Here is a 25,438-nt window from a genome sequence, read left to right as displayed (position 1 = left end):
AAATTTATCGAAAACCCACGATAAATACAAGCAAACAAGTATAGGGGCCTTGAGTCGTATTTTTCCAAGGACTAGTAGATAATCGTTTAATTCAAGCTTGGGTGTCGTATTTTTTGGGGTTTTCTAGATAAAAATGGGGGTTTTGGTGTTTCTCGAATCAAATGTGAATTAAAATCAACAACTAAATGAAAAATGCAAAAATTAAACCTATGAATCTTAGAATTGCAAAACACTAGCTTATGAATGAAGCAGAACCGAATTCATCCGTATAAACTAATTCTAATTAATCAAATGTAACAAGCTTCAAAAACACTAATTCAAACAGCTAATCAACCAACAAAACCCTAAACCCAATGGCACGGAACAGTGAATATTGACACGCTACAGTACCACTGGAATAAGAAATAAGGCTTATCAGAACACGAACTGAAATTCAAATGAAGTAAACTTCTAATCACTACCATAACCAAAAACAATTACGAATCTAAGCAATTCAAATGAAGCAAGGCATTTAACAACTAACAATTTAAAGTGCAGTCACTGTAAACTGAAACAAGAACTGGAAATTCGGAAACAAAATATCAGGAATGCAGAAACAAGAAACAAAACGCATCCAGTCTTCCTCTTCTTCGTGTTTTCTTTCTTGATGTCAAACAAGAATCAATTTGGAAACCCTCCTCCTTGAAAATCCCTTCGGAAGCTCGAGCCAATAGCTGGAGATTGTCTACTCACGTCCACGACACCGAATTGAGGAGAAACCCTCTCCTCAAAACAGAGAATGGAACGAAACAGGTTTGTTTAGCTGGAATCTGGATTTTCTCTCCTTCTTCTTGCGCTGATGAGTTTGCTGAAACCTTGTACTTGTTTCGCGAGCTTCGGAGGACCCCTCGTCGACGCGCGGCTTCGGTTTGTTCAGCAACTTGCCGGAAACGCCAGGAAAGGAGGAGTGTCAGCGGCGGAGAAAACCTCGCCGTCACCGAGCTTCCAGCTGCCGATGATGCCCAACGGACCGGTTCCAGCCTCCTCGGGAATCCAGAAACACGCCGGAGAATGAAAATTTGGACGGGGCTTGGCCGGGAGTTACGCTCCCTGACAGGGGATACGCACGGGGCGGAGACGATGAACAGTGCGCAGCCAGCACTGTTCATTCCCCAATGTTTTTGTTTTTATACTCTGATTAATCAACAGATCTGGACTGTCCATTTTGAATCCAACGGCTGAGACTTGATCCAGGCTCTAGGGCAGTCTAGGGTTTCCAAAAAATTCAGAGATTTTGATCGGACTCGATCTAAGTCATGTCCTCCGTGTTGGCTTGATCAATTTAACAAATTTGACTCAATTTGACCGCGGTTGAACTCGAGTTGGGTCCGATTTGAGCCCTAAAATCAATTAAAATCAAATTAATGCAAAAATTGCCATAAAATCATGAAAATTAGAATCAAGCCTCAATTTATGTAATATAGCACAAACATGATTGAATCGATTCAATAAATAATTATTTTCATGCAAAAACTCAAAATTTGAATCGATTAAAAATCAATAAAACCCTAACTCATCACAACCTTACCAAACTAATCTCGAATCTGATTTTGAATAATACACTTGCAAATTTTTCTAAAAACCAAGTAGTTCAGCAGCAAAACTCTAGTATTTAAGATTCTATGTCTAACTCTTCATACTCATTTCGAGACATGAAACTCTCACACTACCACTCTGAGTTCACACACTGACAACCATATAGACCATGTGGAAAAGTTTTGGAAACAAAAACCTTTAGTACCTATATCTGTACCTATGTAACAATCAATCTATTGAGCTTTATACTCTTGCAAATATAAGAGAAAGCAATTTAAAAATCAATTAGCACAATAGTGAAAGAAGTTTCACCAGCCTTGATTATTCACCATCATGTGATGTACCTATAATAACCTTTGTGAAGTTTGTCTATGTTGATTGTATGATCTATAATTGTATCCTAACCTTATGGCGGGGATTGAATATATCTAAGTTTAAGCTCATGGTACAGGACATTGACTTGCTACCGGACTTCTGGATAGAGGTTTGCTTTCGGACACCGACGACTTTCGGAAGGCGGGTATCTCGACTTATCTTTTAGATATGTCTTTTTTCAATCTCTATAAATTGTAGAAAAATTGCACATGAGCATGGAAACGAGCAAAAAGCTACGACGCATATTTATTGCAATCAACAGAAACTCTTTGAGTATATCATACATTTTTCTCAATAAGACATTGTCCAAAACCAAAACAGATTAAATCAAATGATCAAAACCATCATGTACTGACGTTTGGGAAACACAAAAGTTCTACTAAATGCTGAAGTAAAAGGTTTCTTAATTGGAACTCTTCAATTAAAGTAGCACCTAGACACGGCCAGCCACTTGATCAAGATCCCGCTGTCCCTGAGAAGTGATTTTTCTTCCACTGCAGTAGAGAAAAGAACACATTAAGGTGATAGGACTCAACGCAGACGGCATGTGATAATAAATATTGAAAAGTGATGTCAAAAGGAACTAGCAATTCATTGATAGCAAACTCTCTTATCGAGGTTAACAACACAATTCAAGATCCCTTAATCTGTTTAATCATGTGTTTATGATGAGTATTAGATGTTTACTAATAGTTAAGATGAAGAGTCCAACTTCTATAAGACTGCTAAAATGTGCCGAGAAGACAAGACATGAAAAATGCTTACCCTTTAGGATCGATCTCAATGATATTCATCACTTGCAGTTGCTGCAGAATGTGGCGGGCAATTGCTCCACTGCTCTTGCAGAAATGTGGTGGGCGACTTCCATTCCTCTTCCGGCCTCCGTAAATTTTCTGAAAGCCACCTACTCCAATGCCCTGCCTTAAGTAAATCTTGCGGGCCATTGAAGCTGCGAGAAAAGATAAAGGATGAGACTGGAATGTATGGCAACTAAACTTCTTTCCCACTAGAAAGGTAAATAGTATAGATGTAATTGTGCATGGTTTCATGTTACCTGCTCTGATATAGTACCAGTCCGGATCATAAGGAGCAAGCTCCTTGAATCTTCCAGTTTTTACAATATCATTCCACTCGGGAAGCTCAATCTATCCAGGAATCAAGACAGAAATATCATTAGTAAGAAAAGTCAGCCTAAGATTAATGTTGCATTTACATGGATGTGAAACTATGACAAATAAGCACATCAAACGAGAAAAATCAAAGACTTGGTTAGCAATAATAAAATAAGATAAAAATTTATTTAAATATAGATAATGATATAATAGATGATAGAGTCCAATGGTATAGAAGGATCTATATAGCCACCCCCACCTAGTGGGATAAAACTTGGTTGTTGTTATTACATGGATGGAAACAAGAGTGAAAAAAGGATAAACTTAAATAAATTAATTCCATCATTTCCTCTATTTTACTTCCTCTCAAATTGGAAAATAAGATACACGCATTTCATAGACACAAAAAGCAAATAATTATCCTCTCGATAAGATAATATAAATCTTTTCTTTTTTCCTCTTCGGTTAACTATTGCATCTACCTTCTAACTCCTCCGCTTCAAGTAGACACAAGGAAAGCATTAAAAGAAATAACAGTATGCTGGACCTCATATCAATATCTATCTATTTGTATAATCAGAAAGAACAGGTTTTCTTGTATCCTAGTAATGGAATATGTAGCTTAAAGATGGGGCCTAAGAAATTACTTGAAACGAAATTACGAATTACCTGGAAATTCTGAGGCAAGGTGAAGTTGATTAAAGCAATCAAATAGTGTAAAAGCATCTTCACCTCATATTTAATCATTATGATTATCAAACTATGCTTGTCCCATTGGGATCGACTAAATGAATCTTATCCCTCCATTGAGATCCATGCAAGGTTATAACACTGATTATATTCAAGGCTATAACCCATTGATCTCCTTTAAACATGTCAAAAACGCCTCAACCTTTCTTCTGTCAATTTACCACTTAAAACTCCAAATTTTGAGTCATTTCTTGTTTCAATCAGATCGAAGGAAATCCTATTCTCACATTAAACCGACCAAAAGAAAATAATTACACGAGCATGTAAAATGTACAGAATTATGATTAACAAATTCTGAAAACATAGATCATCATACAGGCAACTAGGAATCAAACTATAAAAAAAAGCCGCAGCATTGGCATGATTTCTCCACCGTATAACAAAATCAAAATCATCGAAGAATAATATCTGAAACTCGATCAATATAGAGAAAAGAATCACAAAATAGGATCTTTGAAGTAGATTAACAAAGCAAAAAGAATTTGGACCGAACCTTGCCAGATCTCTTGAGATGGGCGGAGTAGGCCTTGACGAACTCGTGAGGCGAGACGTCCTTCACGGTCTTAGCTACCTGGTTCTCCATGCCGCTGTTGCAGTCTCACCCTCTCTTCCGCCGCTACTTCGTCAGCAATCGAGGAAGCGAGGCGCAGCCGCAGGAACCAAACTAGGGTTTCCGGAGCGGAATCAAGGGCTTCGTTTATATAGAAAGCAACGGACGCGCTCACAAGCCCTTAATTATCCAATTCACCTGAATCGGATTCGGATCCTTAACAATAGAATTCGGATCCGGATCCTAATATAATTATTTTAAAAATATTAACTACATTTCGGATTCAAGTACAAACCCGTATGTAGAGCTAGGCGCGATTTGCATGAGAAGCCCAACTCGAACACCTAAATATACAAAAATTTTAAAAATAAATTAGTAAATAAATAAATATCTAAAGATTTCTAAAAAACATATAAATATATATATTTTTTAAATTATTATTATTATTATTATAAAAATAAATAAATAAATATCCGCGTTGTGCTGAGGCAAGCTTGGTTAAGTAGAGTTTAAATTTTTTAACAAGCTCATAAAAATATTCTCACCCTCATAATTTAGTATGCAACTGAATTAAAAAAAAATAGAAAACAAAATCATAATAAGCATTTAGCTAATTTATCCATAAATTATTCATAAACTTCACTCATGTATACTTATCAAACTATTTCACTGATTTTGAGCTTGTTATTTTTTTTATAATTTAAACTTTTAAATAAATATGAATAAATTTGCTTTGCTTTTTTCATTAATAATTGTCATTGATGGTTTCATCACCAAGTTTAGGCAATCAATGACAGATAACTGGATGCACACTTACACATTGCAAATGGAGAACTAAGAACAAAAAAAAGCTCAACTGAAACAAGCAGCAAAATGGGGAAAGTGTCAGATGCAATTGCCTAACTGCAATGCTACAAAAACAACTGCCAACAGTAACTGAGCAGATGATCCTCTGTGTTTATCGCAAAAACTCTGACCAAAAGATAGGGTTACATGTATTGTAAGTTATCCCTATAAAGCATCCAAATAATCATCCTAGTAATATCCCATAGCGGCCCTAGCGAACAACCGTAAAGAAAGTTGCAGTTCGCACAAAATTTCACAAGCCTAAATGAGCAGAGATAGGCTTCCAGGTACCATTAGGGATATCCTGAAGTGGCCCCAGAGAAAGAGTAGAGCGAAGAGATAGGGGCACTTTGCAGCCTGCTCGACACAATTGGATCTTCATATCTTGATGCTGGGAGGCTGATAGATTGTTTGTAGTTTGTTTGCTCAGGAATTGGACTGATCTTTCCCTCTCCTGGAGATGCAGTGGTAGTCCCTTGGTAAGGGAGGGTTGGCTGGAATTGTCTCACAAGCCTGGAATTGGGAAATGAAAAGTTTAGTTGAGCACCAAGATAAATAATAACAGAGCAACTCAATGATGCTGATTAATGAATTAAGATACCGTCATTAGATTATCATTTCGTAATATGTTAGGCAACAACAAACCTGTTATTTAGAGCTAACTATATTATTATTGCCCAATTTAACATCAAAATCTGTATTATACCAATTTAGTCTTACTGGTGTTGCTAACTTGCCCAACACTGTGGCTTATAAAGTTAGATCGCTTGTATCAACTTATAGATTTTCTGACAAACTAAGAAATACACATTCTCCTTTTCATTTTAATTTCTTAACATTCCTAACTCATATAAATCAATAACTCTTGAATAATAAATCTATGATGCCTAACTCTTGTGCTCTCCACAAATTCAAACTTAAGAGTCTTTTTCTAATTACACTTCCATCGATCACTACAAAACCATATCTGGATAAATACACAAGGGGAATTAACATAGATATAACTTGTCATTTCATCTAATGTCGATGCTAAAAAATGGAGGCTTAGGTTGACCCTTAATGTCAATTGTCAAAAAGAAATTCTAAATATTCCAAAGAAAAATCAATGAACGAAGCAGAGATGCCCATTCAATATTATGAATGCCAACTACAATCCTCCAAATAAATCTTTACTTTCAACCCCTACTTTGATTGGCCATTTCAATCAAACCCAAGAACCTATAATTTATAGGAAAAGCCACACCTACATTTCATAGTCATACAGGAAGAAAACACTTGTTGCAAAATAATTAGAAAGGGATAATCCAATATAATCAACAAAATGTGAAACATTTACAATATCCAACAAATTTCAGGAAACAGCTGATAATTACATTACCGTTTGCAAGTAGGGTTTTGAGGATAGTAAGCCCAAGCAGTCTCCGCTTGAAATGGATCAGCTGTAGGTGTTATGGAACGACCATTATAAGAATCTTTTGCATCAACTTCCCGAATATGTCCCAAATCCACGGGTGTTGAATGTCGCAGATGACCTGACCTAAATGGTTCCTCTGGGAGTACTTCATGAGGCAGATGAGCAAACCTATATGGGTCACCAGATTTATATGGATTCTCAGGTGGCAAATGAGGATTTGCACATGGTTCACGATCTAAACTATACAAATCCTTAGGTGGTAAACGAGGATTCTCACATTGTTGATGATCTAACCTATATGAATCCTCAGGTGTCAAACGAGGAGTTGCATGTGGTCCATGATTTAACCTATATGAACCTTCAAGTGCCAAACGAGGAGTTGCATGTGATCCATGATCTAACCTATATGAATCCTCAGGTGGCAAACGAGTAGTTGCAAGTAATACATGGTCTGACCTATTATGATCCTCGGATGGCAAACGAGGAGTTGCTTGTGGTACATGGTCTAACTTATATGGTTCCTCAGGTGACACAAGAGCAGTTGCATGTGGTACATGGTCTAACCTATATGGATCCTTGGGTGGCAAACAAGGAGCTGCATATGGCACATGGTCTGACCTATATGAATCTTTGGGTGGCAAACGAAGAGCTGCATGTGGCACATGCCCTGATCTATATCGATCCTTAGGTGGCGAATGAGCAGGACGGTGACAACAATCCTCAACATATTTAAGACGTGGTGATGTATGTCTCAGGGGTGAACGAGCTGAATAATGATGATCCTCAATATATTTTCGAGGTGGAGTTGCCTGTCTCAGAGACGAATAACGTGGATGACGATGATCCTCAACATACGTAAGAGGTCGAGTCATCTCTCTAAACGTATCCTCCTGATCCTCAACATACATAAGAGGTGGAGTCATCTGTCTAAATGTATCCTCCTGATCCTCAACATACGTAAGAGGTGGAGTCATCTGTCTAAATGTATTCTCCTTTACAGGATGGAACAGTGAGAACAATTTACTTACCTGCATTTTGGTTTATATGACATAAAGATGAACAATAAAAAATTCTATTGAAATCATAGGCAGTAAAGGTTACACAAGGCCAAAAGTTTGCGGTACCTGTTTTGAATTAAGCTCTGGAGTGAATTTTCCCTTCGAGTAATAGTTTCCTTGAATAGCTTGTTTAAATGATGTCTCCGGAAGTGGCAGACAATCCATATAAACCTTGAATTTCACCTGTTCTAGACAAGAAAATAAGCAATAGACATGTACTCATAAGATAGATGGTGAAGCATGTGAATTAAAATTTTTGATACAGCTCATAAACTTTGCTTGGCATATCTAAGCTATATTGCAAAACAAAAGAAATAAAAAGGCTTGTTCCTGCAAGATTAAGGTCATGATTTCCAAATCCTTCAGAATGTTCATTTGTTCAGCAGCATCAGAGATTATCCCAATAAAGATAAAGCAACAAACTAAAGGATTCAGCACTAGCTAAATAGTCTCAAACAGAAATCAGCATACATTTTATTCTACAAAAATGAGTTAACATGGCAGATTATTTTTATAAAAAAAAAATCAACCCAAAACTCAACATCATATCAGAGAAATTCTCACAAAATTTGTGTAAAATCATTGTTTGTTGTTGTATGTTGCTTTCTGAGATTTTCATTTCCATTGTCGTCTACCTTTTTGCGTCTATTATCATTTTTTTCTCAAATAAATGCTTGTCTAATTTTTTTTTCAATTCCATCGTCTATAGTTCTCATACTATATCAAAATAATAATAATAATGATTGACAAAAATTGCAAGAAAATGATAATAAGCTAGATTTCTGTATACAATTTTACTTCCAACATCCATATGCTAATCAGAGTAGTAGGCCTCTAAAAATGCATCTTCAGCAAGCTAGAAGAATCTCAAACATCAAGAACAAATGCAATGGCGATTCCAACCGGATTATTTACCTGGGCTGGAAAGGCACCTCCAAAGGCCTTCCGCGACAGGTCCATCCCTCCATGGCAGATGGCCTTGTAAACCCCATAAAGAAGCTTCAGATCGAAGTCAAACAAGAACAACTTTGTACCTGGCTTGATCTTCTCGACGGCCTTTTGCCTACACGAGGGAAGCCCGAAAATATGGGACCGAAGGCATTCGGGCTTCGTCTTGCCACTGCACATGAAGATGAATCCAGAAAGATTATCCGCTGCCTCATGGTGTTCCTTGTTCGTTCTAAGGCACTTCGCCCTGCTGTTTCTAGCTGCATAAGTCGCCGCTACGTCAGCCAGCGCAGATGTGGATCTACTCCCTCTCCGTTTGTCCGCATTCCTTCTTTCCTTCTTTAACTTCTTCGAAGAGGTCAAGAATGCAACTCTCCTCTGCTGATCCTGCTTCTCCACCCGCAGTTTAACCATCTGACAAGAAGACCAAATCGAATGCCACGGGAGCGGCGACGATCGCCGGAGATAACTGAAACCCTAATTGGATTTACGGCGACGAGTCGGCTCATGAAATGGACTGAACATCGAAGCGCACGAACGGATAGGAACGGCCGAGATCAACGGATTCGGCAGACGGAGACGGGTCGATCGCATGGATGCCACCTGTCCCCAAGCATGAATCCGGACTATCTTGATTGTGATTACGAGAAGAGAAAGGGCAAATCTGCAAAACTCTTTATTTAAAAAAAAACATGAAACTTCAAAAATACTTACTTTATTTTTAAAATTCTTCCAATTAATTAATCCTGATCAATCTAATTTCATAAAAAATTTTATCGATCATTAAAATAAATTAAAATAATATTCATGTAATTTTATTTATATATTAGAATTATAGATCGCAATACAACCGCTTTATTATGATTTTCCATAATTTTTTTATGAGATATAGAATATAGAAAATCGAACCGAAAATCCACCCATAGGGCATGTTTGGTAAGGAATAATCAGTCCGCAATGTAATCAGAATTACATTACAAGATGATTTACTTTGTTTGATAACATTTTAGAGATGTAATGTAATGTAATTGCATTACAAAAAAAAAAGAACCAAGATATGTAATCTCGATTACAAAGAAAATAATATGGAATCTGATTACATACAGATTCTATTTTTATCGTAATAAATATACCCTTCTATATGATAAATAAATAAGTTTATTTCTTAAACCATTTAATTTATTATAAGAAAATAAAACTTGTTTATTTGTAATCTCACAACTGCAAATCTTGTTTCAAAATCCAAGCTTTATGGCTCTCCATCATCAATGGATTCTATTACTCTTCCGCCGCCAAACTCTTGTGCTGAATCCTCTGTTCCTGTCATCGTTCATGACGACGCCAATTCCCTTTCAAGTCCACTTCTTGATCCGCACTTTCGCAGATCGCATTCTTCTCCATCCATCTTTGCCGATTCCCGTGCTCCGTCGTCCTCTGCGATCGATCTCCAACCCATTGCCAGACCTCCTCCTACTGCACTTTCCTTCATGAAGCTGGCCACCGGCAGCGTAGTCCTATACGTCTCCGTCGGCGTCGCCGTCTACGCGGCGAGGCACAAGAGCTTCGAAGGTCGCACCACTGGCTCCCCCATTGTCGACGGCCTCTACTTCACCGTCGTTAGCCTCTGCACCATCGGCTACGGCGACCTCGTGCCGGGCACACAGGCAAGCCGCCAAGCTATTCGCCTGCGCTTTTTATCCTCGTCGGCTTCGGCTTCATCGATTGCACACAGGCCGCCAAGCTCGTGCTCGGCTTTGGTCTGCTTGTGCACGCACTGGACTGGCAGGAGGAGGCGCTGCTCGCGGCGGTCGACGCCGGCGGCCGCCGCGCACTCGGTCGCGCGTTGTTCCTGGTGGACGTGCGGAAGCGACGGATGCGGGTGCGGATCAAGGTTGCGCTCGCGCTGGCGGTGGTGGTCGCTTGCATCGCCTTCGGGGCGGCGGCGGCGTGTGCGCTGGAGGGCCTGTGCTGGGTCGACAGCTTCTACCTTGCAGTGGCGTCGATGACGACGATGGGTACGAGGAGGAAGGGTATTATTGGTATTTTATAATAATAAAAATTATATTTCTTATTGAAAATAATGGACACCAAACACTGTAATATAATCATCCTTAAAATCAAAGATTACATATATTCCTTCAACCAAACATAGTAATGTAATCTTGATTACATTACATTATATTACAAACTTGATTACATTATAAGCATGATTACATTACGTCCTACCAAATGTAGCCATAGCAAACGTAGTGAATAAAATTATATATACTAACAGAACATTATTTTAATCTACTCAAAATCAAATAGCAAAACAAATTAAAAGGGTGCTTTTTATATTATAAAAAATATTTCATTAATAAAATTTTTCAAAATAAAAAATCCACTTATAATTTCATTTTCGATGCTCCAGCCCAACGTGCAGAAGCTGAGGCTGCTCACCAAGGTGGAGAAGGCAGGGCTCCCGACGGCGGCCGAGAACCTCGGCCTCTCCCTCTCGGCGGCGGCCTCCTCTCCAAGGCGGAGGAGCTGGCGGTCCTCTCCGCGGCCACGGACCCTGCCACGCCCGGAGCTCTCCTCGGCCTGAGCCTGGCACTGCTGGCTCTGGGGCCTCTCTGCGTCTACCTCGTGCCTGAGGAGCAGGCGTCGGAGGTGGCCTTGCAGGTCGCCGTCGCCGTGATCTGTGCGCTTGGCGGATCTGCAGCTTCCAATTTCGCAATTAAGAATTCAATTCTGCTCGTTGAAGAACTTCTCGAGTTTGTGAAATGAATCAAGAATCAGTTTACAGAAATACGCTTCTCGTCGTAGGCTTCGCATGAATCAAGAATCAGTTTACAGAACCACAGATTGATGGATTCGTTTTGCCTCATTGCATTTGGATTTCTTTCCAGAATCTGACCGACCAATCGCCGCCGCAGGTGACGAAGGCGGCCTCAGTCGGCGAGTGGTCGATCCAACGCGGAGCGCCTGAGTGATTCGACGGCAACATCGCCACCTTCTCGGCAGTGAGAGCGTCCCAAATCACAACCTTAGCAAATTCAGCAAATCAGATGCAGCATGAAACCTACTACCCCTTTGGAGAATGGCAACTCACCTCGTTGCTTGGCTCGTCGATGGACAGAACAAACTCTTCGGTATCGCTGAACACAGCCTGCGATCGCAACCAAAACAAAATTTCGATAGAATGCACCAAGATACGATAATGAAGAAACTCTTCGATTCGAGCTAGTTTTGCTTGCTTCAGAAAACACCAGGATGATGATCGACGAACCTGACAACGCTGTTGTTTATGTACTGCTCCCAAGTATTGCTTGACGAGTCTTCCCGTTCCAACTTCCCACAATTTAACGGTAGAATCCTTGCCGCAAGAGAGGATGAACCTGGAAGACCAATGTGACAGTGAAGAATGTAAGAAGAACAGAAGATCTGAAATGTGTATCTGTATCATACATTACGACATAACGTCAATGGATCATCCAGTTTCAGATAAGATGGCACAAGAACAAGGTTGTTTGAAATCACAACATTCACATATTTGACCCATTTGAATTCAGCAACATGGGTGGTGGTTTGAATACGCATTTACTGCCCAAAGTGGTAGTTATGTTACTAGGTTCTGCAATGTATCATCTAGTTGACCAAACAAGGATGTGCAATGTATCGAGAGGTGATGATTAGTTATCTCTCGGTCTACTAATCCAATGTCACCTCTTCCACAGATTTGTTGTTGTTGTTGTTTTTATGAAACTTTTGCGATATAGATCAAAATTCTGTACCTTTGGTCTTTGGTGAAACTCGCACTAGTGGCTTCCATTGATCCATGGGCACCGACTATGGGGCGAATACATTGTGCAGTGACTCCATCCCACACACCAAGAGAACCATCTTTAGATGCCGTCACATACATGTTGCCGGTCGACGAGTACCTCACCTACAACATGTAGATTTGATTCAGCCTAAGGGAAACCGTTGCGTTAGATGACTCGAGGTAGAGATAACATGCCTGGTTGATGGCTGCAGTATTACTCAGATCATGGGCATTTGCTGTTAAGTAACACTTGAAAGTATTGATATCGTACAAATGGGGAATTGGATGATCAGTCCCTGCAGAATGAGAATGAACACGCATAGTTATCGTAAATATTAACAGCATATGATCGAGTGTAGCATCGGATGATCAGTCCCTGTAGAATGAGAATACACACAGCTATCGTAAAATATTAACAAAAGAAAATCTGAATGTGAGACAATACGGCTAGAATGAGATAGCCGAAGCAAATATAACGCGCGCAAAAGCAAAAATGAATAATGCTAATTGAGGACTTGATGTGCTTCGGAGGCCTCTCCTACTCCACAACTCTTTTCACATCGATGCGATCCCAAGGGCGAAAGTAGGGTTGCCGCAAGAGCTTGAAACTCGAACGATTTTGAAGCTTTAAATGAAGCCAAACAATGGAAGATGTTTGCGCATTTGAGAACGCGATGAGTACAGCTTAGAAAGGAGGTGTATGCATTGATCATAAAAATAGAAAGAGGCGAAACTAGCCAGAGATGTTCAGGAAGTCATCTAGCAGAGATTATATGTGAAGTAAACAACAAACAATCACATGATATCATAAAAAAGTAATTAAACTAAAAGTTCAACATTTAAAAGTTAAAACAGAAACAAACCTGCCAAAAGATATTCGCCAGAAGGATGAAAAGAAACAGATCTCACATTGTGAGTGTCCTGAGTGCGCAATCAAATAGAAAAGGCTTGATTCATGTAGACCGAATACAATTTGAATTGTTTGAAAAAAGAATAAAGAAAAAGATCATCTGAACCTGGATAACTCTGACAGCTCTCCTTGCAACTGTCTTAGAGAAATCAAAAAATCTGAAATGGGATATGAAAGTTCATCAGTATATAAATAAATACAAGAAACCCCCATAAGATGAGTAATCGAAACAATTTTCTATGCGGGGGATAAAATAGGTCAGAGAATTCTACATTGATAAAGAAGTGGAATTTGAGGCTTAGCAGTAGGCTAAGGCTTCTCTAACGATAATATTTCTTGACTAAATTTGGTCTATTTGTCCTAAATGTAAGCTAACAAGATTTTCTTTACTTTTTCAAAACTAAGAGATCCAAAAGAGAGAAGAAAATAAAATATGCTCATAATGAAAAATTGTATGATCAGCATTCCAAGAATAAGGTATTCTGCCTTCTCATGACATCTTTTTTACTTGTTAAGAGAATCAATCAGTTGGGCAGGCTATCACAAAAACAGAACTAATGGCTTGCAGGTAACTCATAAGATGGCAAGACTTGCAGGCAATTCTTACCATTTTAATTCAATTGGTCAAACTTCTGATGGTAATCCAATTTCTTAACATCAACCAAGGGACTTAGAAGATAATAAAAAAGAGCAAAAATGATAAACATATTGTTCATTGTCAAATGCTTGAAAACAGAAGTGTGTATAGTGATATGGAATTAAGTTGCTTTAGAGAAGCTGTTGTTATATTTGAGAGATGTCCTAAGGCAATCAATTAGATTATATTATTTATTGGATAAATAAAATCACTATTTGAGTATATATTCTCTATGTATTTGATTTAATCTTAAACTCAATTACTGATGTCCACAATACAATGTATAACATGAGAGAAATTGTGATTGGATCACAATTAGTGGGTATCTCTACATATGCAATTATGTACGTATTGAAATATTTCCTAGTCGATGAATTGATGAGATTGGACATTATCAATTCTGTGAGACTAACATATGTTAGACTCCTTGGTTTTGCCAAACAGCCAATCTTCATTGGTTGGAAACATTGAGATGTTGAGAGTTAACATATGGATGTTGATTAAGGGTAACTAGTTCATTGGGAGTGACCTACCATGAGATTTCATGTGGTTCTATAAATATCTATGAAGATCTCATTGTAGCTCGAGTGCAAGTTTCCTCGGACTTGAGGTATTCAAGTCATCTTGGTCATAGAGACTTATACTTTGACATCTCAAGCAAGCGTCTCTACGGAGGTGTAGACCCGGGATGATTGGGTATAAGCCAAAGTGTCTAAAGGTGTTTGAGTAGCCAACAGAGGATTCACCACTTCTTTAATTAGGAGACGTATACCCTATGACTACTTGTCAGGATTGTTACTCGTAAGTCTTTGGCCAAAGCAATAACACGTCAAGAGGATGGTCCTCTTGGATAGTTGTTTTGAGTAACTTGAATCCACAAGACAAAGAAATTACAGCTTGAGCTAGGTGTGACGTAGTCAGCCTAGTGGAGACTAACACATAAACCATGTCCTGAACTAAGCGGGTATAAGATGGTGAAAGGAACAAAGACACAATCAACCGTAGCTACTGAAGGGTTCAAAAGTAGTTCTGAAATCAACTGTGATTTTTTGATTAATTGGGAGGTGATTATGTACTACTAGGTGTCACTCATGATCGATCTATAATTAATGATTAATTATGGACAATCAACATAAATCAAAAACTTATAAGGTCACACGCACTACGAGTTTCTCTAAGAGACATAAAACGAGTTTGAGAATTGGATTCTCAGATCGAGAGAGATTGAGTCTAGTTGGACTAGACGAAAGACAAATATGAAAGATATTTTTTCGGAAAGGAAGCGCAGATGGGCCACGTCTTTTGAAAACAAAGTGGACTCTCTTTGGTTTAATTATAAACCAAATTGGTTTGGTTTTAATTAAAGGTGGTTTGATTTTGAACCAATCCGATTTGGTTTTAAACCAAACTTGAGGAAAAAAAATAGGAGTTTTATTTAACAGATTCTGTTAATATTTCTTAACGAAATTTTTTCTGTTAAACACCTATAAATATATCTCTTATGAAGAGTTATGAAGGGATTAAAAACCAAATTGTTAGGTTTTAAAAATCCAAAACAAACTCCCCTCTTCTCCTTTTGCTCCGCCCAAGCAAACCCTTTCTCAAGTTGGCGCCGCCCACTTTTGTTAGAGCTTCTTGTTGCCGCTGGCCAAAGAACCTCCTCCAAAGCTCACTATTGATTTCTAATCCTCCAAGGATCAATACTTCCCAAGGGTCGGCCGTTTCGAAGCCAAAGGAAGTTGCAAACCAGTGGTGGAAGCAAGGAACGCAAGGAAAAGCAACGATTTTTTTTTTTTCAACTGAAAGGTATCGCTTCTTCCTTTCGATTTGATTTTTGTTTCGGGGCAATTGTTGCCGCTGGAACATCCACACCATATTGGTATTTCTTGATAGTGAACCATACGACCTTCGAACAGAGACGTGATTCCTTCTGTTCAATCCAATTCGTATCGTTGGATTGCTTTGAGCCGCCGGATATGGAATCAAACCGTAGGTCCTCTCTCAGATCGCTTGTCTCCTCCCTTCAACTAGTATTGCAGCGGAGACACGACACGTGACTTAGAGAAGTCATCTTGAAGAGATCTCGACGTGGATATGAGTAGAGGCAACCTTGTTCAAGGTTGTTAGTTGATGTCATTTCTGTTCTGCATCATTCAAAAGGTATAAAATTGTTTATGTCTTATTTACGATTATGTTTGCATGTGTGTGTTTTCTTGAATGGCTTTTAAGTAATTAGTGATAAATTTGTTTATTATGCTTCCGTTGCCATGATTTATGAAATCAAAATTTTAAATTACACATGTAGAAACCCAACAATCTATAGGAATAGAACTCCTAAGATCTAAGTCTTCATTGGTTCCAACTTATAATAAACAGTGTAAAGGAACATGATGTTGAGGAGCTTATCGAAGCGATGCTACATAGGCAACATTGAAACAATATGAAAGATGTCTCTAACTTCAGAAGCAAAAGCCTGTAACTAGTAGATATGTGTAGTCATCTTAATGTATGATTAACACAATTGAAATAGATTAAAATCATGTCATAAGACTAAGAGGTGTCACCATAAGTCTTGTCCATGCCTGATAGCAAAAGTAATGGAACATACTCAGGAGATTAGAATCAATGAATTTTCATATGAAAGCAAGTGATTAAGCATTAAGCACTCCCATAGTGCTCTTGTAGACACAAGAATCTCAATAGGTCAGGTGGTGAAGTGTTCTAATTGACCTTGGCACATAAACCACTTAATCTAAAGCATCCTACGAGGTATAGTTCTTCCCATTTCTCTTGTCCATCAAAATCTTCATGGAGTCAAAAAGGCTCAAGAAACTAGTGATGTGAGGTGATAAGTAGTCATGAAATCTGGCATTTAGGACAAAAAGCGGCATTGATATATGCACCAAGCACAAGAGAAGAGCAAGAATAAGAGGGAATGTCATTGTTTGAACCTTATATGACGGAGTTTCAGTTCATGACAGAAGCAGTGTTTGTTCTCTACTAGTTAGTTTGAAAAGAGGCTGCTTCCAATTAGAGGAGATCCACAAGGTATTGTAAAACAAGGGAACAGGAGTACGGGGTTGTGGACAGCATTGGGATATAGAAGCTGCATTGTTAGAAATCATGGATTGCATGACACTAGTGCAGTGTGGGATGCATGCAAGGGTTGTGAAGCTCTGACTCACACAATGAGCATCGTCAACCTGTAGTGCAAGAATTCACATAGGGGTTACAAAAGCAATAGCTCGGGTAGCAAAATGTATTTGGCACTCAGAGACATAGGGTATTAGTATTGCTTACAATGCACAATGAACATAGATGGTTTGCTAGAGGCATTGCAATGTAGCAGAGATGGAAATCACAAACTAACAAGCTTTGCTCGGTAGAGATGCTCTCGGATGAAAAGATTGACACTGAAAGTCGCAATATAGGAGACGAGACTTGGTAAATTATTAGGGTTTTCCTTTCCTAAGTAGTTCCCCCTACTTGTATGTATATTCATTATTGTAATTTTACACTTCAACCCCTATGATATATGGTATTTATGATTAGATATCTAATATAGCTAACCATATAAAACAATGGTGGCCAAGGATATATGTGGTGCAAATGTATTTTTAGAATAAAAGAAAGTTTAAAAAAAACATTTTATTCCTTCACCAAATATCTTAACAATATTGGGAATTAAATCAAATTTTTTATTGAATGCAGTGGAATTGTGGAAGAAACATATGGAAATGAGAAAGAAAACTAGTGGCATACAGTATCAACTCTGAAAGCAAAGATAAACGCAAATCAGATCAGAAAAAACATAAACCTAACATGAATGCTATTGAGCAAAGGAGCTACTTATGGAGATTTTATTCTAGAATGTTTAAGATTAAAGAAACCCTTCTACAAAAGTTAAAAAACATAACACAAATAAAGAAGCTATTAAAAACCCAACATAAGACAGATGCAGAACTGATTAAGGAAAAGTCAGTAGCTCAAGTACTTCAGACATCAACATAATATTAGATTAAGCAAAAAAAATTACTTTAAACCGTGATCCAATAGAAGAGAACTTGGATGACCTCGATGAATCTTCAGGAAGTGGAGGGAATAAACCCGACACAAAGGGACATGTAGAAGCATTGAGTAAATCCTGATGTTCTGGTACCACATAATCTTTGTTTTTGTCTAAGAAATGATTAGCTTGATATGTTACCTATCAACAAGCAAGATAGATAACAATCAATTACCATCATACCATGTACATTGACATGCAAGTACAGGATAAGATTACAGTTACCTCGCCTGCATAATGGCAGATTGTAAAATCTGTACGAGAAAGCTTTGGTTTGACAAATCTCTTGTTGCTTTTAAATGTATGATACAATTTCTGAGCAAGCGTCGCATGTGTAGACTTGGGAAACATGCTATCTCATATACCATTTAAAAGAAAAAGCTAGATCAGTCACAAATTCACAATAGCTAAAGTAACATATGATAAAAAAAAAAACAAGTGAACTATCACACTATTCTTAGTTCTTTTCTTTTGAAGAAGTAACAAGTAATCAGCAAAGGTGAAGCATCAAAAAGAATTGTCAGAGTCTAGATGCATACCAAGCTTCATCAAGAAGGGCAATGATACCGCCAGGTTTCTGAAAAAAGGAAAATTTATTACCAGTGGCATTAGGAATGAGAGAAATCAGCAAGTCCACGGAGAGGTGAAAGGTCCACTAATATGCAAATTATGAATTTCAGGTAACAAGAAAATTAGATCAAGGAAGAGATGGTAGAACATAGATCCCATAATTTTCCATTATTTTACATATGAATATTACTGGATAACAAAGATTTAACGGTAGTTTGAGAGCAATTTTTATCATTTGAAATAACATTAAAATTCAAAACCAAAATCAAATAATAAGTAAAGTATGAACCATTTGTCTTGTTTTGGCATGTTAAAGATTCAAATTACCACACTGGAAGAACATCAGAAACATGATATCAAACAACAAATTGCTCAGAAAAAATTGTTAGATCAATGCTTCCGCTCTTTCAGTCATACTCACAATTTCACCATAAATACCAGTTTCACAGATTGCAGTTGCCAATAAAATCTTAGCTACTGGGTAAGTTACAGTTTCTTCTTTGATTTAACTTCAACAATGCATCATTGTAGTTAAAAAAATTTCTAAATTATCAAAATAAAAGTTATTATTGGTCTCTTTTTCTTCTTAACCATCAATCCTAATCAATTCATCTTGACTGAATTTATTTGTCATCTTCCTTAAATGTGTCCATGTCACCTTATCATCTTTCTTGCTCTTATCGTTTTTGAAATATTTGATTACATAACCAGCCATATCAGGGGATGACAATTGACTGTTTCTGTAATGTGCATTAGATGAGCATACCATGTGGGTTATCACAAACTAGTCCTGTCATACCAAAGTTTGACAACCTTTCATAAAAACACCAACCCTAATCAGCATAAACCTCAACAACATTTTTGTGACTAGGTGGTCAACTTATATACCTGGATATTTTCATACGCAAAGGGTGGGCTGGTAGGTCATTTCGAAGCAACCTTACAACAGTACAAGGATGTGATGTAAAATAAGAAAGGATTCTTTCATATGTCTGGACCGATAAGGGTAAAGAAATTTATGGTTATAGGATTAGGTTAGCAACTTATGATACAGGAATATTCCAAGAGAAAGGGTGGTTAGATTTGGTAGATGCAGCGATTAAGAGAAAATAAGCATAATATGCTTAACGAAAATAAAATATGTAGGAAAATGGTTGAGACAAACTAATATAGGTTTCGAATGTGATATACTAACAGAGTTAAAGCATAAAAATAGAATAGATATTATGATCGAAGTTAAGATAATTAGACATAACATTATAATATTAAACTTGATTGTAGGAAAATAGATACTCAATTCTATATATTTTAATGTTTTCGAGTAGTATGGTATGAATAAAGTTTATACTTGAAGAAGAATTAAACAGTATGTAGAGAAGCATATAGGAAATTCAAAGATTACATACAGGCACTAAAGTTGGGGGAAAAAGGAAATGAAAGTATGGTTTTGGATGGTAGAGGTTTTGAAGAAGACATATTTTAAAGATTGGGCTAAGTTTTAGAAATGAGGAAAACATAATGTAGAAAAGCTAGCTAACGTTGAGGCTAAAAAACTTGCAACCAAGTTTAAAGCATATGATAGTTTCTATGTCAATATAGAAAGTTAGAAACTAAGAATTGGAAGAAAAATATTTACTTGTCTGCCAAAGCTACAGAAGAGAAATTAGTGATGGTGGACGCTTAAAAGATACTGAAAAATTCTTATTGATGGTAAAGTAATTGATGAGATATGAAAATTTTACTTTTTATATACTATTTGAGAAGCATTCTAAAAAAGGCTTAGAAACTGAAAACTCTAGAAAGTTCAAGAATTACAGACTATTCATAATGCTAGAATGAATGCAAATTAAAGAAACTTCAAACAAAAGTAAAATAGGTGAAATTAGGTATGAATGTTATTCATATTTAAGTTTAGAAGAGTTTAGAAGTCAAGGTACAATTTGTCTAACTATATTATTCAATATAATTTCCAGAAATAATAAGTTGCTTAAGAAGTGGAAGAAAAGTTTTTAGTTATAAGAATAATGATGAGATATAATGTTGTTCTATTAATAGAAGCATTAAGTTGATGAGTTATGAAACTTCACAAAAGATGGGTGAAATTATTAGATATAAGAAAGATCAAAGAAAATTTCAACTCAATTTAATTAAAAGTGATTTAAAAGATAAGTTATTTTTAGTGATATAATCTCAGATAGAGTTCAATGGTGGATTAAAATCTATGTAGTTAACCCTGAATAGTTAGCACTAAAATGTAATATTGATGATGTTAGCATAAAAGCAGTAACAAAAATAATGTTTTATTATGCAATTAAAAAAATGGCCATATGGCAATTTGGGATGTCGATTAAAGTATCAGTTACATCCAGGCCATTATCACTTTATAACGGCTAGAATTATAGAACCTAGCCAAGATATAAGACCTAGAATCAACTATTGGTCAAGATTGAACAAAAAGTAAAAGCCTGATGTCAACTTTAGCGGGTTTTATACGTTTATAATACATTAACTTTGACAGTATTTATAAGATTTGTTCAAGGTTTAACATATATGATATTCATTTTAATGCAAATAACTTTTTGTCTTAGCCAAAATGTATTTTTTTGGAATCTAAGTTTGTCTTTGTTCATATCTTCTGGTAATGCTTTTGTGATGTTCTATGACAATTAAAATTAATGGATGGCTAATGGTGATACATTGTGGCTTTATTTGGATAAAACTTTTAGGCCTGAAGTGATCTCATCCTCAAGCTTCCTTAGAAATGAGGAAATAGGCTCAAGTCAGAACAGAAGACTCCAATGACCAGCTACAATGTTAATCATATTAGCTTTCCATGTACCTTCTCAATTAAGTCAAGAACATCTTGGTTATCAACAAATTCAATGTAGCTCCAGTCAATTTCCTCCATGGTATACTCCTCTTGCTCCATCTTGAAAACATGCTGTTCAAATCATCATAGAAAAAAATCACACTTGAGTCAAGGATCTCCAAGGTATCATGAAGTTTCAAGCAAACCTGATTAAAATGTTGTTGCAGCTTTTCATTTGCAAAATTGATGCAGAACTGTTCAAAACTGTCACAAGCAAAGTGCATCCATGAGCAATATCAGCTTCATTGTTAATACTTCAAATATTTAAAAACTGTGTTTCTGTTAGAATGCTGATGGCTTACCTATTACATTTGAAACTCTCAAAACCATAAATATCAAGTATCCCAATCAAATGTTTTGAGTCTGGATCCTGTCCAATTGATACATTGATTTTTTCTACCAACCTGTAGGCAGCATATCAATTCAAACTTAAATCATATCTCCCCTCAGTAAAAGAAATTACAGTAGAATATATCAGTAGATGACAGATGTTATCATTACCAATCAAACAAAAGGGAATAAATGGTTTTTGCTAGCCCGTCTCTGCTAACAATTGCAGAAGCAGGATCAAGAGTTCTGGTAATAATTTCTTCAGGTGTCACCATGACACGTTTGATCAAAGCATTTTCTAGACCCTGGGCATCACACCTGCCATAAGCATATTATAGCAGAATCTAAGCATGTTAGTTAAACAAAACTAGCAAACATGAAAATATGAATTTTGGCATACATCAGGAGTTGAGCTGTCATGTTCAGATGGAATCTTGACTTCTCGTCCTTGATAACAGATGAATCTATATCTGGTCCCTTTGCAAAATCGACATTACCAAGATGAAGTATAGCAGCAACAACCCTGAAGATTGCCTCCTAAAACAATCACCAAAAATACCTCTAAAAGACACGTAATGCCTTGAGAAATGCCTATCCGTAAAAAAAAAAAAAAAAAAAAAAACCTTTTCCATGATAAAAAAAATGTAAATGTAACTAGAATTCCTCAAAATCAACAAAATTTGTATACCTGTTCTTGCTCACTTATTCCAACTATATCCATAGCTCTTCTAATTGCAATATATTCTTCAGCATCATCAACACCGTCCAATTTAACGCATTTGGACTGATTTAGATAGTGAAATGAGTTTGGGCTTCCCAGTTTATACTTTTTGATATCCTATCAAAATTAGCAACATTCCATATGGATAAAAATTAGCTTCCACAGAAAAGAGGGCCTGACCAAAAAAGACAAGGTTCTAATAGCATGACATATTACAGAATAAAAGTACCTCATGAGGAGCAGCACATAGTAGGTAAAAGCAGTGGTAGTTTCTCTCAGGATCATTAATTTGGCAAACACGAGATCTTTCAAGCAAGTAGGTTCTAATAGCAGCGCCAGATATTCTCCGATTTTTGTCAAATTGAATCTCAACAAACTTACCAAAGCGACTTATTGTAACGTCACATAGGAATAGTGAAACTCAATTAGCTAGGCAGATATGAAATAAAACTCTAAACTACAAAGAAGAAATTACTTCCAGAAAAAAGATAATCTTTTCAGAATATAGGTAATCCCAATATGGTGGTGCAATAGATGCTAGGTATTTTTTGAAAGCATAATCTCACATTGGATTAAGTAAATACAGAGAAAATATACAATTCTTACCTAGAGTTGTTGTTCCGAACAGTTTTTGCATTCCCAAAAGCCTCGAGAACTGGATTTGACTAATAAATAAAATTGAAGAAGGCAATTCAATTTGAATATGTCATTTGTTCTCTCTAGAGAGAGACAGTGACTTAATTGTTTTAATTGGCTCACCTCCAAAACTTGTTGTTCGACGGTCCGTCCTTCAATTCCTGATCGCCCACCTAAATATGCCAGATATCTCATAAGCAACTTTGTTGTTTCAGTTTTGCCAGCACCACTTTCACCACTGACCAAGATGGAGTTATTTTTTCCTTCATTAATCATTGCCCTGTTTCCTTGTCATAAAGAACAAGTCAGAAAAGAGAAAAATAATCATACCTTAGAAGAAGAACTAAAATAACCTGTAAGCAACATCAGCAACTGCAAAAACATGGGGGCTCAGCTCCCCAAATGTTGCTCCTTTGTATTGTTCCATCATATGGGTGTCATATAGATGTGGTAGTCTTTGGAATGGGTTTACTGCAATCAGGATATTACCGGTGTATGTCTGTAAATTTCAGAGAATCTGGAGTCATAAAGAATTCTCTAATATTCCATTACTTTATTTGGAAGTGTTTACCATGTATTAAGAAGTGGCTTACATAGATGTCATTAAGCTCATATCGTGTGGCTAGGTTTTGCAAAACCCCAGGTTCATGCAAATATGATAATTTTGTCATGTCATCTACTCCTCCAGGTGGAGCTTCTGTATCTTTAGGGAATACCTTCGAGAGATTTGCTACGACCTTGGTGCATATGTTAAGTAGAATACATCATTAGAACCAAAACTAACAATCAACTTCCATTTCTACTCTGGATATCAAAAATAACACCCATGCAAATTGCCAATTAATTGAAGATTTTTGGCATAACCTAACTAAAAACAACAAATCACATGTGAAAAATTAAAGTACAAGTTTAGCATGTTCAAATTTTAGGGGGGAAAAACCTTTTTGCATACTCTCACACCATTGAAGAACAACCTCAATCTACAATCGACCTCAATCAAAGTCCCTGCCATCAAATACAATGAGTTCCACAAGCTCCACAATCGCACCTCGATCCAAGCTCCATGCCATCGAGTCCAACAAGCTCCACAATTGCAATGTCAATAACTTGATCCAATTAAATTCACAAGCTCCATATGCACTATCCAAGTACCTTCGCATAGCCCTCCCAGCGCATCAATGATTTAGATATATGTGGTTTTGACACAGGTAGGATTCAAACATTCAAGTCCCAGTCTAATACCATGTTATAGGCTAACCACTTATCCCAAAAGTTTGAGCTCTTAGGAAAGAAACCAATTTATATATTTATATTGTTAACATTTATACACAAGATCTTTTCCCAAAAAATAAGAAAAAACATATTATGAATAATTTTAGGAATTAAAAAATGAAGAGAAGTTTGAGTCCTAATCTATCTTTCCTATGCTACACACCATACTACATTGTCACCGATATCTCTATTGACTGCAAAAGCAAAAATAAATTAGTCATTAACTCTCTCTTTGACTATCCTCTTTTTGGACTAGATGTGGAAAAATGTTAATTCGATATTTTCTCTCGAAACTCTTGTCAACACCCTAGTATCAAGATGAAAAGTGGACATAGTAAGATATGGAATAGATAGCCCACCACAACTTTACCATATGACCAACCTACACATTTCTCTAGAGAAAATCTTAAGTGGCAATAAACACTTGTGACTTACCATTGAGCAACAAACAATAAATTGTCAGATGCAATGACAAAATATTTTAAGAAGTAAAAATAATACAACAACAACACCCAAGCCTTCATCCCACTGAGTGGAGTCGGCTATATGGATCCTGATATCTCATTGGACTCAATCTCCTACTATATCATCATTTATATTATATTTAAATGAATTTTATCTGTTTTATCATTGTTAACCAAGTCTTCTTTGATCTCTCACTTCCTCGATTAATATGCATATTTGTTTTGATCTGACATCGCCTAATTGGGACATTTATTGGTCTCATAAGTATATATTCATACCATCTTAAACGTATCTCTCAAAATTTTCTCTCAATAGGCGCAACCCCGACTTTCTCTCTAATATTCTCATTTCTTATCCTCTCCATCTTTATACATCCACATATCCACCTTAACATCCTCATTTCTTATCCTCTCATCTTCCGTTCAAGTGCTTAGTGTATAGCCCAACATTCAAGTCCATATAACAAACTAAGTCTAACCGTCATTTTGTAAAGTTTCCCTTTAAGCTTTAAAGGTACCTTACAAATCAC

The 25,438-nt window shown here is 36.9% G+C and overlaps 5 protein-coding genes across 6 annotated transcripts in view; 1 reads left to right on the top strand and 4 right to left on the bottom strand.

Annotated features, from left to right (window-relative positions):
- The window catches only part of LOC141821868 (myosin-17-like), a 43,095-nt gene that overhangs the window by 16,515 nt on the left and 1,142 nt on the right, over positions 1-25,438 (bottom strand). For both annotated transcript variants that reach the window (XM_074709244.1, XM_074709243.1), the window contains exons 3-16: positions 23,766-23,909; positions 23,526-23,671; positions 23,296-23,452; positions 23,143-23,201; positions 22,766-22,925; positions 22,504-22,653; positions 22,216-22,352; positions 21,987-22,133; positions 21,788-21,889; positions 21,632-21,689; positions 21,456-21,557; positions 18,586-18,623; positions 18,272-18,398; positions 18,017-18,187 (exon numbers count right to left, since the gene is read on the bottom strand). In XM_074709244.1, the coding sequence (XP_074565345.1) occupies positions 18,017-18,187; positions 18,272-18,398; positions 18,586-18,623; positions 21,456-21,557; positions 21,632-21,689; positions 21,788-21,889; positions 21,987-22,133; positions 22,216-22,352; positions 22,504-22,653; positions 22,766-22,925; positions 23,143-23,201; positions 23,296-23,452; positions 23,526-23,671; positions 23,766-23,909 (1,698 nt within the window). The remainder of the gene's footprint in view (positions 1-18,016; positions 18,188-18,271; positions 18,399-18,585; positions 18,624-21,455; positions 21,558-21,631; positions 21,690-21,787; positions 21,890-21,986; positions 22,134-22,215; positions 22,353-22,503; positions 22,654-22,765; positions 22,926-23,142; positions 23,202-23,295; positions 23,453-23,525; positions 23,672-23,765; positions 23,910-25,438) is intronic.
- LOC141821871 (small ribosomal subunit protein eS19) lies at positions 2,169-4,496 on the bottom strand. The gene is made up of 4 exons (XM_074709248.1): positions 4,306-4,496; positions 3,005-3,095; positions 2,716-2,899; positions 2,169-2,444 (listed from the first exon to the last, which is right to left on the bottom strand). Exons 1-4 carry the CDS (start codon positions 4,393-4,395, stop codon positions 2,384-2,386), a joined length of 426 nt encoding a protein of 141 aa, XP_074565349.1. The 5' UTR covers positions 4,396-4,496; the 3' UTR covers positions 2,169-2,383.
- Positions 5,253-9,108, bottom strand: LOC141821869 (uncharacterized). Its single transcript, XM_074709246.1, has 4 exons — positions 8,596-9,108; positions 7,747-7,863; positions 6,587-7,650; positions 5,253-5,721 (listed from the first exon to the last, which is right to left on the bottom strand). Exons 1-4 carry the CDS (start codon positions 9,040-9,042, stop codon positions 5,502-5,504), a joined length of 1,848 nt encoding a protein of 615 aa, XP_074565347.1. The 5' UTR covers positions 9,043-9,108; the 3' UTR covers positions 5,253-5,501.
- Positions 9,897-11,394, top strand: LOC141818112 (two-pore potassium channel 2-like). The gene is given in 4 exon segments (XM_074705686.1): positions 9,897-10,292; positions 10,294-10,320; positions 10,322-10,643; positions 11,039-11,394. Coding segments are annotated over 4 exon segments (1,101 nt in total).
- LOC141818100 (cleavage stimulation factor subunit 50-like) lies at positions 11,356-16,871 on the bottom strand. The gene is made up of 8 exons (XM_074705679.1): positions 16,747-16,871; positions 13,450-13,501; positions 13,297-13,354; positions 12,629-12,729; positions 12,402-12,556; positions 11,897-12,005; positions 11,720-11,776; positions 11,356-11,653 (listed from the first exon to the last, which is right to left on the bottom strand). The coding sequence occupies exons 1-8, from the start codon at positions 16,869-16,871 to the stop codon at positions 11,492-11,494; spliced, it is 819 nt and encodes a 272-aa protein (XP_074561780.1). The 3' UTR covers positions 11,356-11,491.

Source organism: Curcuma longa, chromosome 2 (assembly GCF_044706935.1).
Source record: "Curcuma longa cultivar G26 ecotype Majalengka, Jawa Barat chromosome 2, ITB_CL_G26_1.1, whole genome shotgun sequence".
Taxonomy (NCBI): Eukaryota; Viridiplantae; Streptophyta; class Magnoliopsida; order Zingiberales; family Zingiberaceae; genus Curcuma; species Curcuma longa.
Note: the sequence above shows the minus strand (reverse complement) of the source record. Positions and strands in the feature narration are given on the sequence as shown.

Bases quoted from the DNA above. Each gene is read 5' to 3' on its own strand.
- LOC141821871 (XM_074709248.1), bottom strand. From the start codon at position 4,395: ATGGAGAACCAGGTAGCTAAGACCGTGAAGGACGTCTCGCCTCACGAG. The intron at 2,900-3,004 runs GTAACATGAAAC...CTTTTCTCGCAG, and splicing joins CTGGTACTATATCAGAGCAG to CTTCAATGGCCCGCAAGATT. The intron at 2,445-2,715 runs GTAAGCATTTTT...TCTCTACTGCAG, and splicing joins ATTGAGATCGATCCTAAAGG to TGGAAGAAAAATCACTTCTC.
- LOC141821869 (XM_074709246.1), bottom strand. From the start codon at position 9,042: ATGGTTAAACTGCGGGTGGAGAAGCAGGATCAGCAGAGGAGAGTTGCA. The intron at 7,651-7,746 runs GTACCGCAAACT...ACCAAAATGCAG, and splicing joins CAGAGCTTAATTCAAAACAG to GTAAGTAAATTGTTCTCACT. The intron at 5,722-6,586 runs GTAATGTAATTA...TCCCAATTCCAG, and splicing joins CAAAACCCTACTTGCAAACG to GCTTGTGAGACAATTCCAGC.
- LOC141818100 (XM_074705679.1), bottom strand. From the start codon at position 16,871: ATGCCGCTTTTTGTCCTAAATGCCAGATTTCATGACTACTTATCACCT. The intron at 13,502-16,746 runs GTAGGATGCTTT...ATCCCATTTCAG, and splicing joins AATGGGAAGAACTATACCTC to ATTTTTTGATTTCTCTAAGA. The intron at 12,006-12,401 runs GTACAGAATTTT...TTGGTCTTCCAG, and splicing joins AGTTTCACCAAAGACCAAAG to GTTCATCCTCTCTTGCGGCA.